This window comes from Neopelma chrysocephalum, unplaced genomic scaffold (genome assembly GCF_003984885.1).
Source record: "Neopelma chrysocephalum unplaced genomic scaffold, ASM398488v2 Primary Assembly neopelma1_97222, whole genome shotgun sequence".
NCBI lineage: Eukaryota > Metazoa > Chordata > Aves > Passeriformes > Pipridae > Neopelma > Neopelma chrysocephalum.
In genome coordinates, this window is record NW_020925863.1 from 1,791,124 (window position 1) to 1,810,611 (window position 19,488).

The 19,488-nt window shown below is 37.7% G+C and overlaps 1 protein-coding gene across 7 annotated transcripts in view; it reads right to left on the reverse strand.

Annotated features, from left to right (window-relative positions):
• Nucleotides 1-32: 32 nt before the first annotated feature.
• NTNG1 (netrin G1) overlaps nucleotides 33-19,488 on the reverse strand; it is a 149,526-nt gene continuing 130,070 nt past the window's right edge. For all 7 annotated transcript variants that reach the window (XM_027671839.1, XM_027671833.1, XM_027671834.1 and 4 more), the window contains one exon: nucleotides 33-1,266. In XM_027671839.1, coding sequence (XP_027527640.1) covers nucleotides 1,040-1,266 — 227 coding nt within the window. In that variant the 3' untranslated portion in view covers nucleotides 33-1,039. The remainder of the gene's footprint in view (nucleotides 1,267-19,488) is intronic.

The window sequence follows — 19,488 nt, forward strand, 5'->3', positions numbered from 1 at the left end:
AAGACCTTAAGAAATAGCAATGCATCATCCTGGAACTGTTTATGCAGGAATTTTTATTCTTTGAAATCTTCCAGTGTTAAAGCAACAAGAAAACATTTATAATGTCCTTTGGTGGAATCTTATTACACTTGTTATATATGTAAACTGATATTCTTTGATGCCAGCACGTTGCCCATACAGAGAAATCTCTGCACAATTAAATGAAAGGAAAAAGAAAAGGACTAAATAAAAAGTAATAGTTTTCTCTTATCTGATTAGAATTAAATACATTAATAAATTGTCTGGTAACACAAATAGGCAATAATACAAAAAATCTACATTGTACATTATTTCAAGAAAAATAACTTCATTTGAATACAAAAGGATAAATACACTTTTTGTCCTATAGCCACTCTTGTACAGTAGGTGAACACAGCATCTTAGTGATGCAGTGCTTCTAAGGTATACAAGGATATGACTGGCTTGAGTTTTATTGAGGGGGCTGTTACACATGTGCATCACTAACATCAGACAAAGAAATCTTTCAACCAACAAGGGTTACAGAGCAACGTTCACTAAAGCACAGGTTGGGAAGGATTTGGGGACTGAAGCAGGCCAATATGGCAGCTTTTACAGATTTCCTTATACCCACAATGCACTGACAGCAAAGAATGCCTTTATTTGGTCGGTCCACACACTGGGCGGAGGTACAGTAGCGCACCATATAGGAGTAGCAAATGTTGTTTAAATTCTCTTCCTATTCTGGGGGCTGTCAAAGCCGTTTCAGTCCTGTGTAAGCTTTGCAGCCAGCATTGATTGATTTGACAGAACAGGCAGCTGCCAACGTGTCTCGAGTCAGAGGTGAACAGTCTTGACTCAGAGCCCTGTCCATAACTGCTTGATATGGCTTAGTTCAGTTAGGCCTTCTTAGTCTGGTTGTGGTTATTTTTTTCTCTCTTTTTTCCTCTTTAGATTTCGGTGGCAAACGCTTGGGCGTTGTCCTGTTTTCACATGGTTCATTTGAAGCAGTCTGAGCGTGATGCCATCCAGCACACGGAGCCTACCACGTGCAGAGTCCCGCTGCTCCCAGAAGAGCAGTCAGCAGTATGAGAGGCCTGTGTGCCATTGCCCCCTGGCCCGAGTTCTGGCCGCAGCCTCCTGGATCCCTCTCACACTTCAACTTCTCACACAAAATGCCAGTGTAAGCCGGAGGGCACTGGCACCGCACGTTGTTGATGCACGTTCCTCCGTTCTGGCAATGCAGTAGTTCATTGTCACATACGTTTGCTGCAAGATAGCAGGGGAGGGAGGGAGGGAAAGAAAAGCAGAATAAATATAAGTTCATCTACAGGAGAAACTGCACTAAAACCAGAATTAAAGCTCTACCTCCCTCCTTGTCCTGTGACATAAAAACAGGGGACATGTTTTTTCAAACACTTGAATTTTTATTTTATTTGATATTTTCTCATCCTTTATTTTTCAAGGCTGTAGTCTTGGAGAATTATCTCAGCCACTTAAGACCACCGACTATGATATTAATTAATTATTTCATATGAATGATTAATTAATAACAAAATAATATGAATACTAATATATTCCTTGTACTAATATCTGCATCTTTATAGTTATTACTGAACTGAAACTGTAGGTGGATGTGTTATTATTTGAAAGGGGAAATGTATCTAGAGCTTTTGGAAACCATGACCAGTGGTTACAAATGCAATATGGCTTTGCTAAAGTAAAACGATCTGCATGAGAAGGCAAGGTTTTATAACCAAGAACTGCATGTATTAATGATCTGAAAAAATTATGCAAAAAAGATAAGGCAAGCACGGGCAGGAAATTCAGCATGCTATTGGATGGGGGTTATATGGTATATACATCTGGGAAAAAAGATAATGTTATTTCCATTATAGATCAAATATTTCATCTTAATTAGATTTGCTGCTTTGGTTCATGGCATCTTAAAGCTATCTTAGATATTGTAGCCTGATAACTGCAGAGATCAGATTTGACAAAAGAGTTAAGAGAAAATAATACAGGCTGCATAATGTTACAGTATTTGACAAATTGACAGCTTTATTTTGTATTACTTAATTGAAGTATTTCATGGGTAAAAATGCAGAGGTATGAGAGGTATAATTAAATGTATCAATCTGTGTTTTATTCCAGATGGCATCACTGGAATATGTGCTGGATTAAGCTCTGCCTTCCAGAGGAGAGGCAGTTTTAGAAAAGACCTTGAACCTATCTAGGTAGAATGTAACAGTAAAAATTTTAACTCAGAGAATTAGGGAAAAGATTATTTGGTTTAGGAGGAGACTCAACATTATATGCTGTTTATGTATACCTTAGCCTGGAAATACCCTAAATAATTCAGAATAGGGAAAATATTGTTAATTTTACTTTAAACGTTACTGTTTATTGCTACAAAAAAGTACAGTTTTATAAATATTAATTCACTTATTTTTAAAAGCAACCCAAATATCACAAGAATTACAATTGAAATAGTCCAAGTTCTTAAGTGATGCAATTCTACATAAATCTGTACCATTTTAGTGCACCAGTAACCTCACTGGTAATCTTATCTGTCCTGGCTTGCTTTCAGAAAAATAATTTTCTCACTCTAGAAGGACTGTCTGACAAATGCTTTCCCATGTTCTGCATCCAAGTGGGACAAATAATAATGCAGTGTGTTAGAAACCTGTAGATGCAATTGAGAGAGAACAGTTAAATCATTATTTCTTTTAGTGATTCCTTTAGCAATCAAAGATTTTTAGTAATAGCCATGGATTTAATATTGTTGTCCAGTTTCTGAATTGTAATGGAAAACTTTGAATATTAATGTACAACAAACAACACGTTGATTATGACCCTATATCTGAATTTTAATTTTAATGTTCTATATATGCATTACAAAAAGTAGTGTTTCTCTTATGTATAAGAAACAGTAGGTCATCACCTAATAAATGTGATGAGATTAACAACCCAGAAAATGTAACAGGCAGAAAAAATGAAATGTATTTCAAAAGTCAATATTTGTATTGCAACTCTTATAACTGAGGCTATGTATCTTTGCTGTTGGCTTTATTATTCATATTGTATATATTTAGCTGTCTCAATATGCAAAATCAAAGTACTTTATCTGATGGTACAGCTACTGAATCTACATTCATTGTAGATTAGTCATTGCTGGGATGCTTCCTACAGTTCAGGCAATGAAAATGGTGAAATATCTGTCCCATCAACACAGACCATTGTTTGCCTTCACTGAGTGGGATTCAATAGTTCATTAAATCCCACTTAAACAGCAAATGAGGTGTTTCACATTTTTTGCCTGGAATAATTTATCCAAATTTTCCCAAGTATTAAGTAAACAATATTTATTTATCATAAAACAAATACCTTCCCTATTTTTAAACTTATTTTGATGACTATAGCCTGTTGTTCTAAGAGGCCCTTAGCCCAGATGTGGGTTGTAGTAAGAGGCTGCTGAAGTGGTGTTTTGCTCCATGCTGGCTGTTCTGCCTGACACTGATGTGAGCTGCTAGCAAATGCCTCTAAACATTGCTGTCTACAAAATTCTGGATACAACATTATAGATGCTGATTTCTAAATCAGACCATTTCTTTCTCATTAGAATGTTTTTAAAATGTACTTAACGAAGGGATGGATCAAAGGCTTCATCGTTATTCCTGCATCCTATAAAATGTTTGCCCACAGAAACACATTAAGGTAAAACAGGTAGATTTTATTGTTCTCCGCAAACTACTGTGTAGCTGAAAATTCTGGAACTGTTAATCTTGTATTGTAAAAGCTTTCTTTTTCTTAATTTTGTGCTTGTATCTCTCTTGCACACACACATGTATGCACATATATGTATCAAGTAGATGGCCAATTGTAATTTGGAAGTTAAATGAAACAATTCTGAAAAAGTTATGAAATCCCATTATTTATTTTTTGCCAATTTTGTTTTAATTTTATTTTAACCAACTCTAATACCATTTTTACCTTCCTGAAAGCATGGTCAGGATTACTTTTAAAACTTTAATATTAACTAATTATGTTTATTCAGTTTAGGAATTGGATTAGCTACAGATAATGAGTGTAGAACATCAGCAGCACAAAGGGAAGTACTTTCACTGGAAGTTGAAACAAAATTTATGCTTTAAAAGTAGTCAGCATGCTGCCAAGTCCAAAGCAAGGCAAGTATATTAGTTGTTGTTATGAAAATTAACGTTTCTAGTCTTAACACAGTATTTTTCTAAAATACATGTTATAAAACATTTCATTTCACAAGAAGCTCTAGGCTTTACCCAGAGAAGGCAGTGACCCAGGAGCTGCTGAGCAGGGCAGGAAGGTGCCCTGCTGCCCCTTGCTCTGTGCTGAAGGCCAAGGGGAGCGGCTGCAGCTGGTGCTGGTGGGCACAGGTAGGGCTGGTGGGCGCAGGTAGGGCTGGTGGCATGTGCCAGCATGTGCCTGGCCATTGGCTTTTTTGGTCCCCAAGCAGCAGCAGCAGCCAGCCTGGCAATCCAGGGCTTTTCTGCCTGTTGTACCCCTTCTACTTCTCCTGCCTGCCTTCTTCACCCTGCCCCTTCTTATGCTCCAAGCAGTGAAATGTTGCCTCCACTGCAGGGGTCTGTTGAACAAGCTCTGCCTTATCTCCACCACCACAAGTAATGAAAATGAGTTTGAACTCATCTGAACAGCATCAGGTATCAAGTTCTGATCAAAGAATGAAACACAGAAAAGTGATGCAAATAAAAGACCTAATTCTGAAGTCATCACACATGACTGTTAAGACCTGTGTGCCTGAACTAGCTGTGAGTTTGCTGACAGGCCTTCGTAAATTAGAAGACAGAACATCAAACTGATCACTTACAAAACAAAACAGAAATCTCTATTTGGAGAGATTTGCAGGCCTTTTTGGGGGATATTTCTGAGCACAGTCTCCAGCTCTGTGCTACTGCGGGAAGTGAAATATTTAAAGCAAAATAAAGGAAATTGGTTTTAAGTTATTTTCACAATTCATTAATTTACAATCTAACTATAGTCTGATTATGGGATCCTTAAAACACTACACAAAGGAGACAGAAAAAAGGCACATGGAAATGGATGGCCATTTGGATGGCTATTTGAAGCTTTTCTGTCCTTGGGACTACCTCCCCCTTCCCACTCAAGAAACCCCTGAAATTAGTTGATATTTTTTGAAATGGAATAAAAAGGGAAAACAAGAGGAAAATACCAGTCTTTGAGCCTGCTCAAGTAGTTCAAGGGGTAAATGATGTGCTAGTATTTCATAGAATTTATATTGGTATTTAATGAAATACTGAGAGTAAGACAGTTGTTTGACAAATGTCTACTTTCCTCTTAAACGTTTAAATCTGAATAATGCATGAAAATTTCTGTGTCTCTCAGCTTTAATACCTTGGCAGCTTCTCGAAAGCAAAGAGTTAGACAACTGTGGCTGATTTTTAGTTCTGAAGCAGCAATACAGAGAGGGAAGCACAAATGCAAGCATTGTTCTCTTTGATCTGGAGAGGCACCTCAGGCACAGGATTGTGCTGTTGCCTTAATGGTCTTTCTGAGCACTGTGTCTGGGCAGCTTCAGAGCACATGCACAAGGCTTTTGGTCTGCTACTGCTCAGACAGAAAAACAATGTGCTACTGACCTTAAATACAGTTTTGCTTAGACTCCTGTCTTTCCCAAAAGCCATGCAAGCAGGGAGAAAATACATTTTGTATGTTTCTTTGTGCTACCTTTATTTTTGTACAGCTTGCCTACAGTAGCATCTGTGGGACAGGCTACTGACTTAAAAAAAAATGCACATATTCAAAAGCACAACTTTTTTGAGCTGGGATAAGTGGTGGTTATTTTCTGCATCAAAATTTGGATTTATGATGACATTTTATTGTTTGTGGGCACACTATAAAGATTATTAATGAAAAAATCACAGAAAGATAACTTTTTATTTGAGATCCTTGATTCCTTTCTTGAATTCTGAAGACTTTAATTTCAAGCAATGTTTTCTATGTTCTCTTCCATTGCTATTTTTCTTCCATATGCTCTTTTTGTGGCATCATTTGTTACAGCCTTCTCTCTTCCTCTCTCTCTTTTTAAAACCATTCCTTTACTTTTCTCCTTTTTGTTTCCCAGATCATGAGTATTATCATCCCTGGAGAAGTTGGTGTCTTGACAGCTCTGAATATATTATACAGCATTTTGGTCTTTTCTAAAGCACTTGATGGCAGGCTTTGACCCTACTTGTGCTGTGGTGAATTTTCCACACTGTTTGTCAGTGGTTCGTGTGACTGGCACCACTGAAGTCACGAGAATTTTTTGACCTTGGATTCCACCCATCGTTCATAACTTTGAGAGTGTGCAGGTCTTGTGGTGAAGAAATTATTTTTGGCTGTATCTTTCTCTAATGCATTTGTTTCCTTGGTGCTTCTTGAGTAAGGAATCTTACTTGAACTCCCATGTGAGGAACTTTTCAGCACACATGCTAACAGAATATTCTGTCTGCATAAGTGAGTAAAAACCCAAGCATAGTGAAACCCAGGTTTTCAGTAATGGTGTTCATAGGTAGCTTCAATACATGCAGTGGTTGTCTATATACAGAGAGCTGTGAACAGCACATTGAAATGCCATGAAAAGATTAGGAGGTTTCATCTCACTACATAAATAAGTCCAGTAAATTCAGGCCAAGCACAAGTGATTTCTTGTCAAATGCAGAATTAGTTCCTATGAATACTATGAAGAGTCTGTAACTAACATGCATTATTCTCTAAAAAAGTGATTATTTAATCAATAAATGGTAAAAACAATCACAGAATATAAAAGAAATTGCACTGAATGAAGAAGCTTGTGTGTATGTCTAATAAGAATATGAACATCTACACGTGCATTTAGCAAATATACACATTCCCCTCTGCCACTGGGAAAGTATAAGTAATATTTTCCCTACAATTTGTCAAATAGACAGTAATGGAATTGGGAAATGCAAAACACTTAGTCTCATTCAAATGCAAAGGTGTAAAATTGTTTCCACTTGTATCCAGTTGCATATTCCAGTTGAACATAAAGGACCACAATCAAAATATTTTTAAATTGCCAGAGTTAGCAACAACAAAGTATCTCCATTATTTGGAAACAATCCTAAAAATACAATACATACTTGTTATGTGCTGAAGATCTCTCTGTGGAGCTTCACTGACTCATGAGATTTCACCCATATAAAGCAGATATTAGGGAAGAGGATATAAGGGGATGGGGAAAATTTTTAAGTAGTCCAACTTCTTCTGAAAGGTTACAGCTATTGCTGTTACAGTTAGTTGTTGCACAGTATATGACAAAAACTCAAGTTTTTATAACTTAAGTATTATATTCATTTGAATAACCAGTGGGTAATAAATGAGTTGAAGGTTTTGTCACTGACATTTCTTCCCCTGCCTGTCTTCCAATTAGAAGTAGTTAGATTATTATTAGAATTTAATTTATTGTTACCATTTATATTATTGCCAAATGGCTTAAAAATGTTTTGCTATCATTAACACACGTCAGTGTTGACCAGACTTCTTCAGTGGTTTTAATCCGCATACATACCTGATATGAAAAACAGCTATTGCTCTTTTAAATGAGATATTCCTAATAATTTCTTTGTTTGGAAGTGACACTAATCCAACATTTGCTGTAGGAGTGAAACTATCTTCGGATACTGTCAAATCAAGACAAGGTAGATGCTTTGATAGCATGAAAAGAAAACTGGTTTGCACTTATCTACCAAAGCATACACTCAAGAAAAAAATAAATCACTGTAGACAAGTACAAGCCTGAAGCGTATCTTACTGTGTCAAAATTATGGTCATAAAATGACAACCATTAATACAAAGATCTCTGGTGCAAAGTTGAAACAATGTTGTGATTAATTATATTGCCAGCAATACAAGGAAACAAACATTGACTAAGTGAGAGTAGTTTCTAAAGGCAGACATCTCCATCTTGACTTGTCTTAGAAATGCCTGGTAGGGGCACAATTGAATTGACACTTAATTTTTTTATCAAACCTATTTTATTAAGTTATCAGAGAGTAAATCAATAGGGGGTAATGGAGATACTGTGTCCACTGAAAATTTCCAGTGGATTATTTAGATTGTTTGCCTACGTGTAATTTCTGTTCTTTCTGCAAAACCCTTGCTTCAAAGCTAAGCCAGTTCTAATCAAATTGCAGGTGAAGTCTTCAGAGTTTCTACATGAAGATGCAGCTATGATTCAGAGTTCTGGCCAGCACACAGCCACAGAATGGATGGTAATTCCTCTCTCCTGTAAATGGGTACCAATTTATCCTGGCATCCACATGGGTAAGCTTAGTTGATTATGTTTCACTACTGAAAGTGCAAAATCCTCTACAGAATATTTTTTTTTTTTAAACCATGGTATAAGGGTAGCAGAGGTAGAAAGTCACTGTTTTTCACAGGTTATGTCTGTGCTTTCTCATTTTTCATCTCTAAAATCCGTGGATTAAATTAATAAAAGTAATGAGAAGAAATACATCAAATCTGTCAAAAGGACAAGAGGGAGAACTGGGTTTTGGAATCGATACTCTTGCATGATAGAGAAGCCGTAGTAGCTTTGGTAGAAACTACACAAGATTGCATATTATAATGGATGAAAACAAATCCAGATTTAGTTATCTAAGAATTTATAGTTGAGCTAATACCTTTCAATCTTCCTTGGTTTCAGGAAATGACTGATTAACCTTTCAAGTTTCCTGATTTTGATGATTCCAATTTTATACTTCTACAAAAGAGGATGACTCCCAAAGTGGGGGGAAAAAATTTCCCTATTCTTTTTACTGCTTTACTTATGGAGGAGCACCACTGAATTGGTATGTCCCTTATCATATTTTAAGGTAATCTCAGGAGAGCAATAAGCTACAACACAGCTTGACTTGCTCAAAAGGGACTACATACCCCTATCATTCATATTCCACTTACAAAGCTGTAAGCTGCAGTGCCATTATTTCTATCTTCCTAGAGAAAAATGAACATCCTTACATGATCTGTCTTCTCTTTCCTTAACTAGGAAGAGAAGCAATTGCAACTACAGAGTTTTTTTTGTCTATTGCCAACAGCAAGGTCGGGGTTTGAATGTAACCACTATCAATAAAAACAGGCTAGGCACAAACACTCCTCAGATACAGAAGATGAAGTCATCAAAATGCCCTGTGAACAGTTGGGGGATGGGATTTAGTTCCCTAAATCCGAGCAGCTACTGCCATTAGTAGTGCCAGAGGGCATTTCAGACCTGTGGGAGATTTAAGCTCTGCGAGAGGTGGTGGGAGGCCTGGCAGAGGATGGCCCCCATCTCAGGCAGCTGTTGGGCCCTGGTGTGCTGGCAGGCTCTGGCTGTTGCAGGCTCTCCAGCTGGGGCACAGCTTCCCTGCCAGAGCAGCTGTGCACTGCTGGACATGGCCATGTGGAAGCCCCTAAGCTGTGAAAAGCCTCATCTGAGGTTCCTCCAAGCACCCTTTGCCCACCACTTTGGGAGTGCATTTGGACTCAGGCCCCTACCTGTGTCCTTGCCCCTGTGACCTGATGGAGTCTGCCCATCCTGACCTTGCTACATTAGACCTCCTGGTGTGAGCCCAGACCTGCCTCGACACTGGAGGCTTGTCTGGCAGCCTGCAGGCTCTGAGTGACCCTGTGACTGCCACCAGAGCTGCTCTGCTCCCCTGCTTTGGGTGCTGCAGGAGGGACTGTGTACTGGGGAAACTCCCTGTCCTGCTGTCCCCTATTCCTCTTCCCCCCACACTCCTCTCCTGCTCCTGGCTTCATGACACTTCATGGAACCTCCATCTGCCATTGCTCCTTAGCAGTGGCACTAGACACCTACGGCCAGGCAGTCCAGTCCTATCCAAAAAGCTACCAGGATGGCCTTGCCTGAACAACAGCACTTTCTGCTTCATGCATGACAACAGTGACTACTTCAAACTTCTCAAGAACTATTAAACAGACCTGCAACAAGTATTGCTTTTACAGAGCACAAAAAGACAGGAGAAAGCCTGGAAAGCAAACCAAAGCAGGATCATGCAAAGGTCAGCAATTCAAATACATGATTATGAATGACATAAAATGTTGAAAGAATCCTTGACTGCTAGGGTGTTTGACTTGTAATAATGTTATGGACACAAAAGAATGCAAATAGCTTCTCTTTGTTTACAGAGAAAAAAGTTTCTCTTCATGCTATTCTTCCAATGAACACTACATTGAAGACTTTCAGAATCCATGAACTAGTCCCACACACTTACTACTTTATTCGTCAGCAAAACCAGGCAAGATAATCACAACAGAAAATATTTAGTAATGATTTAGGGGATTAGAATTATTCTAATAACTATTTTCCTAAAATTTTTAGGCAAGTGGAAAAAGAGAGTGACGGAACGTGTTGATAGCTTCTATTAATAATCAGCACTATTTTACAGTTATGTGTGATCTAAAATATGAATGTTTCAAACTTTCTTCTCACTACTTTGCCCTAAGACCAATTGCACGGGACATATTGAACAATTAGTTAAAAAAAAAATCTACTGGAAATGCATGTTATGATCAACTTCTAAACTACATAAACCAGCATTTGTAGTGGAAACATTAGCACTCTTTAATTGCACTGTGATAAATAGCAAAGATATTAAAATAGGACAGGTATGTAACTAAAAAAAGGGAGCCACGCATATGGAAGTGTGAATTAACTAGCTATCTTACGGTGACCACAAGGAAACATAAAGCCAAGTTTACATTGACATGTCATTATGTATTCCCTCTGTGTGCATTTTTCAAAAGAAAAGTTTAAGATATTGGGATAATGTTCTTCTATAGAAAACCAAAACACCAATGAGCAAAGTTAATGGTGTAAAACTTCCGAGGAGATGAACGTGCAGAATTTATGTGAACATTAGTTACAATGTAAAGGCAAAGGTAAAACACTTACATAGTTCTTACAAAATGTATGAAATGAGGGATGGGGCTTTTTTTGTTAAAGTAACAATGCTGCAAATCAGGAGATCATCTTTCCGAATCTACACTGATTTATTATTTTGAATGTGGGTGAAATGATTCAGAGTGCTTTTGTTGAGTTAGCTCTAGAACAGGGATAAAAACTCTGCCCTGTAGGTCTCTCAATGCTCTTCAGAGTAAGAGTTGTTATTGCCAGTGAACAATAGAGAAACTGATGCCAAGGAAAGTCAAGAGTTGCCTGTGCTAACAAAAGGACGGAATGATGCAGGTCCTGTGAATTCCTGCTCTATATACTAGATTGCACTGTTGATTAGATAAATGCAATAGCAGAGTTATTACTGTTTCCAAGGGAGTTTGCTGACATTAGCTATAAAAAGGTTTATAAACTATGAAATTTAAAAAAGGACTATGCAATATTGTCTTAAGTGTCATATGTGATTCCACAAGATGTGAAATAATCTGTGGAATATTCTGACAATTAGAAATACCAATGCCATGTATTGTACCTCCTTCTAATCTTACCAATGAGAACTTCAGCAGCTTTATATTCATACAAAAGGAACATGGTAAAGATTTGCAAATGTTTTTTATCCCGTCTGCTTTATCTGCCCTTTAAAAATATTACCTGTTAGTGTCATTTTTTTTTTACTTTAATGAAAAATAGATAATAACAGGCAGATTCTTACATCACAATTCCTGTCTGAGATATAATGGATGCTCTTCTGGGAGTGGGATTTTAATTGGCGCTATGCTTTACTTGTCCACTCTTATCATCAGAAAACAGCTGACATGTAGTACTCAGCAAAATTAAGAACTAATAAATTAATGTATCAAATAATTAAAGCTATTAACTGCTTCATGCTAGTTTTCATCAACAATATTTATTGCTACGGACAGACTTGCTTCAGGTATCACTGAGCATTTATCTTCATGACAGAGCAGCCATTAGATGGGAAAACCCAGATAATAGATGCTCACTTTGCAACGCAATCTTCTTCAGGCACACCAGTTTTCCTGCAATGTGCCACCCAGGTGTAACCAATGTGACAGTCTTAGCCTGTGTTGTACCTGAAAACACTTTTAAAATGATTTATAATATCACACAATTCAACAAAAATGCCCAAAAGATGCTCACACCAAAACACAAAATAACTGTCTTTCTTTGTCTAATTATATTGCCTCTTAACAAGATTTAAAAGGCTCTGATTATTTATTTGTCTTTTCAAAAGTGACACTTTGGTAAGTACGCAGGTAGAATTCATAACTCATTATTACACACTGACCAGTACAGATGAAGAATGCATTAATGCAACCTACGTATTTTTCACAATATTAATTTGCAAGCTACTACTACTAAGTTATTGGAATAGTAACAGACTAATTTAATCAACCTTAAAGTTTTGCCACAATGTAGAAAAACATCTGAATAACAATAGACCTGGCTTAGACTTAGAAAAAGAGTGCATGGCATGTGTTTGTTAGGGTTAATGTCTGAAAAGTTCTTTCTTACATGCAAGTGAGCCAAAGATAATGTTTCTAACCATGGATGTTGATAGTGCTTGCTATGACAGTGTTAAGATAATTCAGGATATTAAAAAGTCCAGAGTTGAAAGACTCTGGTGAGTAAGAGCTGTTTCCCTCTGAGCTTTATATGGTTCTTGCATTACTTTTGACATGCTGATTAACGTACTTAAATTTCTGTTTATCAATTGTAATGCACAAAGTTGTTAAAATTTAATTATTAATGAAGACTGAAATAACCTGGGATCCTTGAGGAATAGATAACTGACAAATGTGATTTCACTTCAAAGTACTTTCTTTATTTTAGTTAAAATTATTTTCTCCAATGTTTAGTTTGTCAAGTCATGCCAGAGTTGAAAAATATCAAATATATCTCCATTAATCTAGACCAAATAAATTACTCTAACATAAATTACTCTAATCAGTATGCTATATATTTCTAAAGATATATCGTATCAATATCCTTAAATTTAATGATGGATAGAACTAATTGTATTACTCAAAAAGTCTTCTACCTGTACTTAAGACTGAGAAGCCAAGACCTTGGCCATTTTCTCATGTTCCTGAGCAGCCGTGCATATAGCAACGTTACAAACTCATATGCTCACCTCTGGTTTAGGGAGGGGAGGGTCACACAGGAAATACTCAATTTTTATGAAAACGTACTTTTAGAATGCTGTATATTCCTTTAAAACATAACGTCTGATATATTTCTTTGTAGAACTCTCAGAGAAAAAGGAAACAAATTTCTGCTAAATAGAATTGGGATGATCAAGCTGTATTTCCTGACAAGTTTATCTCACCGAGCCCAGTGCTGTCCTCTGCCCTGGGCAACCCCCTACCTCACATGCTTGTCCTTCTCTTTCAGCAGCCTTGGCAGTGATGGCAATTGAAGTCTGACTTAGCAGATCCCAACTCCTTGAGAACTGTTTGTATTCCTCTCCACTGCCTCCTATGGCAGGAGGAGGTGTTTGCCTGTGTAGTGCCAGCTGATGGCTGCACGTGATAATGGAGAACAAGAAAAGGCTCTAATTCTGGCTGTAAATGCCAGCCAGCACATAAGGCCAAACTCTGATAGATTTGCTGTTTTGGGCAGCAGTGACTCCAGCATGGTTCCTGCTCAGGTTTGAAACACATGTCCAGTGAAGTGAGAGTGAGAGGAGGGTGAAAGGCAAAGATTTTATGCTGCCTTTGTGAGATGGCATTTCTGAAGTGGTAACATGGCAGATCTGAGTGGGATGCTGGTTTTCTGAGGACTGCAAGAAAGCTACAGAATGAGTAGCTGTTTAGCTAAAACAGAAGGAGGAGTGCTAAAGGGAAGTGGTTGGAACTGGAACAGAGGGATTTGGGCTAAAGCCAGGGTGGGTGGGAGGAGGTGAGGGAGGTGCTCAACACATCTTAGCTGGCTCCATGTTTTGTATTTGCAAAACAGTCAAGGTCTTCTGATGGTGCAGTGCAGTGTGGGCTGCAGCATCATTGCTAAGTTGTCATGTTGCCACTGAATAAAGGAGAAGATATAACTGGAGTACACTTCTCTAAGCATCTTTTCAGTTGTGTTTTAAATCAGTAACAGTTTTGCATGAACTAGCAAAGCTCTCAGGTCATTGCAGAAAAATTATTGCAGTATATGCTTTACTTTGATGGGTGGTGTAAATCTTGACCCAAATTTTCAAACCTTTGCAGAAGTTATGCAGTGTACATGCAGACTCATGTTTCTCCCCAGCTATGTACTGAATGGCACACGTGCATACGTAATTTGAGGCATTTCAAAATATCTGGCTCAATTTTTGAGACATTTGTGTTGCAATACTACTATAACCTGTCTGTAAAGATATGTGGAATAGGACGCTCTTTCTGAGAACTGAAGCCTCCTTGCAGAGAGCTGTGCTTTGCTGCATAGCATCAACATAACAGAGCTGATTTAAGGATGCTATGTTTGCCCTCAATATTAATTTCCTTGCCCTAATGGCCTCAGTTTAAAGCTCATTGTGGGATTCTCCTGTTCTTGAAATCAGTAGGAAGTAAGCCAGGTTTTTGAATCTTGTGAGAATCAAGGAGAATCTTCTTCTCCTTGGATGCTACTCAGTGCTTATTGCCTCATGATCAAAATGCAGCTTTAGCTCTTTAAAGAAACAGCTACATGTGGTGAAACTCTCTTTACTCTCCTTGGAAATGTAATTCTAAACTCTTCAAAGTAAGAGTCCTGTTTCAAGGATCTTTTGGCTTAAAAAGGAACTTCAATTCCCATTTAAAGTATGTGTAACATTCAGAGCTCAGTGGTGCAGCATCTCATTAGCAGAACATCCTGTTGAACCGTCTCCTATGGATTGCTATTTCTATACTGAGGACACTGGAGTTGTTTGTTCCTCCTGCACTTGTCAGCATATATGGGGACTGGCTAGTGTACATGGGTAACAAACCTGGTAGCTCTTTATTTTAGCCCCTGTGGACTCCTGATCTATAGCTGCTTGGTGCTATTTCTTAAGGCTTAGTTAAATATCTATTCCAGGAAGAATTCCTCCTCCAAAGAAATTATGTCTGAGTTCCTTAAAATGTAGAAGTTTTGAAGGGCAAGAATAGATTCTTGGGTCCATTGGAAAAGACTTCAAATTTAAGCAGAAAATAGAGTAAGAACAGAGGCTAGCGTACAGGTGTCATGGAAAGATAAAGGTGTGTTCAGCTGTTCAGAGATGTTTGGCCACTGGTTCCATGAGCTGGAGCAATATTTTGCTTTATCCACACAGATATTTTGTACATCTGGAAAATATGCAGGGTTTCATAGAAGTCTGAAAAGTGTGAAAGATTTGGAAAGCTACTCCATTCAGTCTCTAGAAAGGGAATGAAGTGGGTAAATTGATCTACAGACAAGTACAAATCAAAATATTGTCTCTAGATTCATCCAGAGGCATCAGTACAATTGTTATTACATAGTTTTCCATGTCCATCTTAACAAAAAGACAGCTAGTCATTGGAAAGAAAAAAAAGAGCAAATAAGGAAGTATCTGTCCAAGATCTAGTTATAAAAATACAAAATAGTTTTGGGTATAATGCTTTAATCATTGTGGACCCCAGCCTTGTATTGAAATCAGTGATGTTTATGAACACATTCCCTTTACTATAATTATTTCAAGTTGATTTCAGTTATAGGTAGTCTTCTATAGAAATTAATTATCAACAACTGAATTACGATCAAACTCTTTCCCCTTCTCTGTAGAAATCTTTAAACTTGAAGTAGTCACACCTTTCTCACCTAGTGACTATAGCTAAAAGTTTTATTAACAATTTAATTATTCTCTTTAGAAGAATAATTATAATGGGTTTAGAAGAATAATTATAATATAAGTTAATTATAATGGGCTTGACTTGGCTTTCATCAAAAGTCTCTTTTAATGCTTTTGCCATTGACTGTAGTCCAACATGAGAGAACAACAGTTTGTAATCAACAAAACTATATCTCAAAATCGTGCAGGGTTGAAAGAAATTGAAAGAACAATGCTGTCAATATTTTACAGAACATCATGGTACTTTTGTATGGGCTATCAGTTCCCTCTAAATTTATACTGACTGAAATATTACAGAATCACACAATACGAAAGTATTCGCTTTCATAATTGTTATTCATATGAACAGCTTGACTAAAATTTGTGCCATAAAGAGTAGTAGTCAAAGATCTGACAAAAAGCTGGACTGACATTTTTAAGATCAAGCTTTTGTTCCTGATTTTGTCATACCATGTTCCTTGTCAAAATCTGTACTTGCATGCTTAGCTTGAAGATAAATTTGTAGTTACTGGAAGGGTTAGTCCGTGTCTCAGGGATATGGATCTAGGGGAAGAGAAGATGATCATGTAGACACTTATTAGAAAGAAATTAAAGGAGCTAAAGGGGTAGAATGCTTGCAGATGATTTGGTGAGCTCGTTGTATTAGAGGTGCAAAATGAGCATCAAAAAAAAAGACAACTATTTAAAAGGATTGTTATAAAAATTACATTGTTAACAGCAGAGTGAAAGAACTTTATAAGAAAATACATTTACAAAGGGTAAATATTGCTGTCATTGTGAATCACAAGATCTCTTGGGAGAGTTGTATTTGCACATGTGTAAAGGAAAACAATAAATACTGAAGCCTTAATAATCAGCATGTGCTGGTGTCAGCAATGCCATCGGTTGCATCAGTGCCAAGATAGGAAGCGTGGACTATCTTTATTTGCCTCAGGTCAGTAGTTTTTATCTGCAGTTAAGTAGGATGGAGATTATTTTACTTACTCCTTAATGGTCCTTTTAAGGCCCCTTCATAAAAACATCTCATCTGGGTGTGTCTGTGGTGCTACTGATCTCTTTATTCTGTCCTCATAAAAACGCAGTGAGCAGGCAAATTACATAGAAGTTATGGCCACTGAGCAGGCTTAAAAGAAAAGCATGACAGATTTTTCAGAGGAAAAGCAGTCCTGCTCATCACTGTTCAAATGAACATTTAATAATTCATAACAACTGAGTTATAAGTTTCCCCTTCAATACGTTTCCAAATGTGAATAGATTAAATGGTAATTGCTATCAAGCTTTATGTTCTATTTCATGTACCTAATAAAAGTTTATCTAGTGGAGCTTACTTTGTATCTTTTTGATCTATTCCTAACTGACTGCAATATACTCTATTAAAATATTTATCATTGTGCTATCAAATATTAACCATTTTTAAATCATCTGACTAAAGAAAACAAATAATGTTACTTGCTTAAGTTTTCATGAATTTCCTAATATTTAGTTGTTCAGAACTCTCCCATGATATAGCACCAAAAATACCAAAGACCCTAGAATTGTATTCACTCTTTTAAAATTGGGTTGTTTTGAAATGCACTCTGCTCACATCCATCACTGCTGTCCGTTTTGGCTCTGCATGCAGAATCCTAGTTTTGTTGTCTGTAAAGTTATGATTTTGCTTCAGTACAAGAGAATCTTAGAGAGTTGTTGGTTTTTCTACAGGTTAGTACAGAACACTTTTAAGGCAAATATTTTTAGGAAGTTTCCTTAATTATCCACCTGCTCATCCATCTGAAATTATGTGGCTTTGTCAGGTAAAAATACCAGCAACTTCCTAGGCTATAATGTCAATGAACTCCTGACGAAAGAGGAGAATACTTATCCCCCAGATGTGCTACAGTTGCATGGCAGCCCACCCTGATTGCCAGGGCTGCGATGCTCCCCAGCTGAGTGGGTTATGCTCTCCCAGGGTGCCCCTGCTTGTTCAACCCGTTGCTGATTTATATCACAGAACGAACACAGCAGAAAACTATTCTTTTTTTGGTTAGTGTCCTGCTGAGTTAGATCTGAAATCGTTCAATGAAAGGTCAAACAAGTGCCTGAGAGATTGCTGGGGGTGTGGGACTAAATAGTAGGGAATTGGGAGAAGAGGGATTGCAGCACTTGCAATTAGAGTAGTTTAGACAGCCATGAAATAGCAGCTTTGAAGCTGACACCTGGGCAAGATCAAGAGGAGAACACCCTCTTTGCTCCAATCCAATCCCTCACCTTGCAGGGGAAAAATTGTTCATTAAAGGTCAGGTGTATAAATGTTGCTACTGAACCATTTCTTTTCACTTTGGAGAAAGCAAGTCTGATCACCAGGTTATCAGAGTAAATCTCCTGAAGAGTTGCAGTCTGTTAAGAGGCTGGTGCCTCTCAATAACACGGTAACTGTGCTAACTAGCCCCCTTTTCTGAGCCTTACTCTCTGCTTATGACCTGTTATTTCCTTTGGCTTCTCTGCACACAGGTATTACCTAATTCACAATCCCCATCCTGTTCAGAGAGGCCTCCCAGCACAGAGGCGCTGAGATAATGTCCTTGAGCTCTCACCAATGCCCCTCTAATCTATTGCTTCTGCAGTTTCTTCCATTTCCACAATATCTCACACACTTTGTAGGCACTGGTGCTAAAAGCAGATTGAGACATGATCCCCAATCTAGCCATGCTACAGTAATTATGTAGATCTGTATGATAACTACCTAGAGAGAGCATCCTATGTTTTCATCTTCTCCTCTGTGCTCTTCATAGAGGAAAGGTGTCTCACTTAATAATTTCTGTTAATATACAGTGTTTGTGTTCTGACGTTTACTCTGAATAAAAACTATCCTCTCCCAAAGGAGATATCAACCTTCTTTTTCTCCTTCAAATCCAGTATCTCTTTAAAAAATAATATCATTCCATGAAAATCATACTTTGGTGCACAATTTTCTATGTATCCCAGTATCTGTATGGTTATTCTGTGGGTTGTGTATTTTAGAAAGAATGCATTAATAAACACATTCACATTGTCTTTTCTCAGGTTTAAAAGACCCAGGATATCAGGATGGCATTACACCTGTAAGTCATCAGCACGCTTCCCCTGAGGCAAGTGGAATCACTGCTCTGCATCATCTGAGGATCAGGACTGATAATGCTGTAATTTTGTTTGTAGTCTTGCCTTGCTTGTCTTACATCTGTAAACCATATTTTGCCTTGAGTTGCAGCAGTGGGATTCTGGATCGATTTAAGGAGTATTATTCTGGATTTGAATTTGGAGCCATTTGAAAGAGAGTCTGTTACTCTTGCATCCAAACCCCAGCACACACACAATTTCTTTAGTCTGCATAACAATCATGTAAGATAGGTATTGTGAAATCAGTGTTTCATGTATAAAGACCATGGGCAGGTTGTTCCTTGGGGACAGCAATGTTCAGCCCCAACAGAACTTTATCCTTTTCAATGAATTCTTTCTCTGTTTTACTTCCCTCCAGCTCCAAGCACGGCAGTGTGCTTACTGGTACCAGACCTGGCACCAAAACACACCAGAACTGAAAGTGTATACAGCACCTGTGCAAGGGGGCAATCCCCCTGTATCCTGACCAGCTAAAAGCATTAAAACTGCTACTGCTTAAAAAGATGTAAAAAGATATAGAAATATATAGATGGATCCCCACACAGGTGGTTGCAAT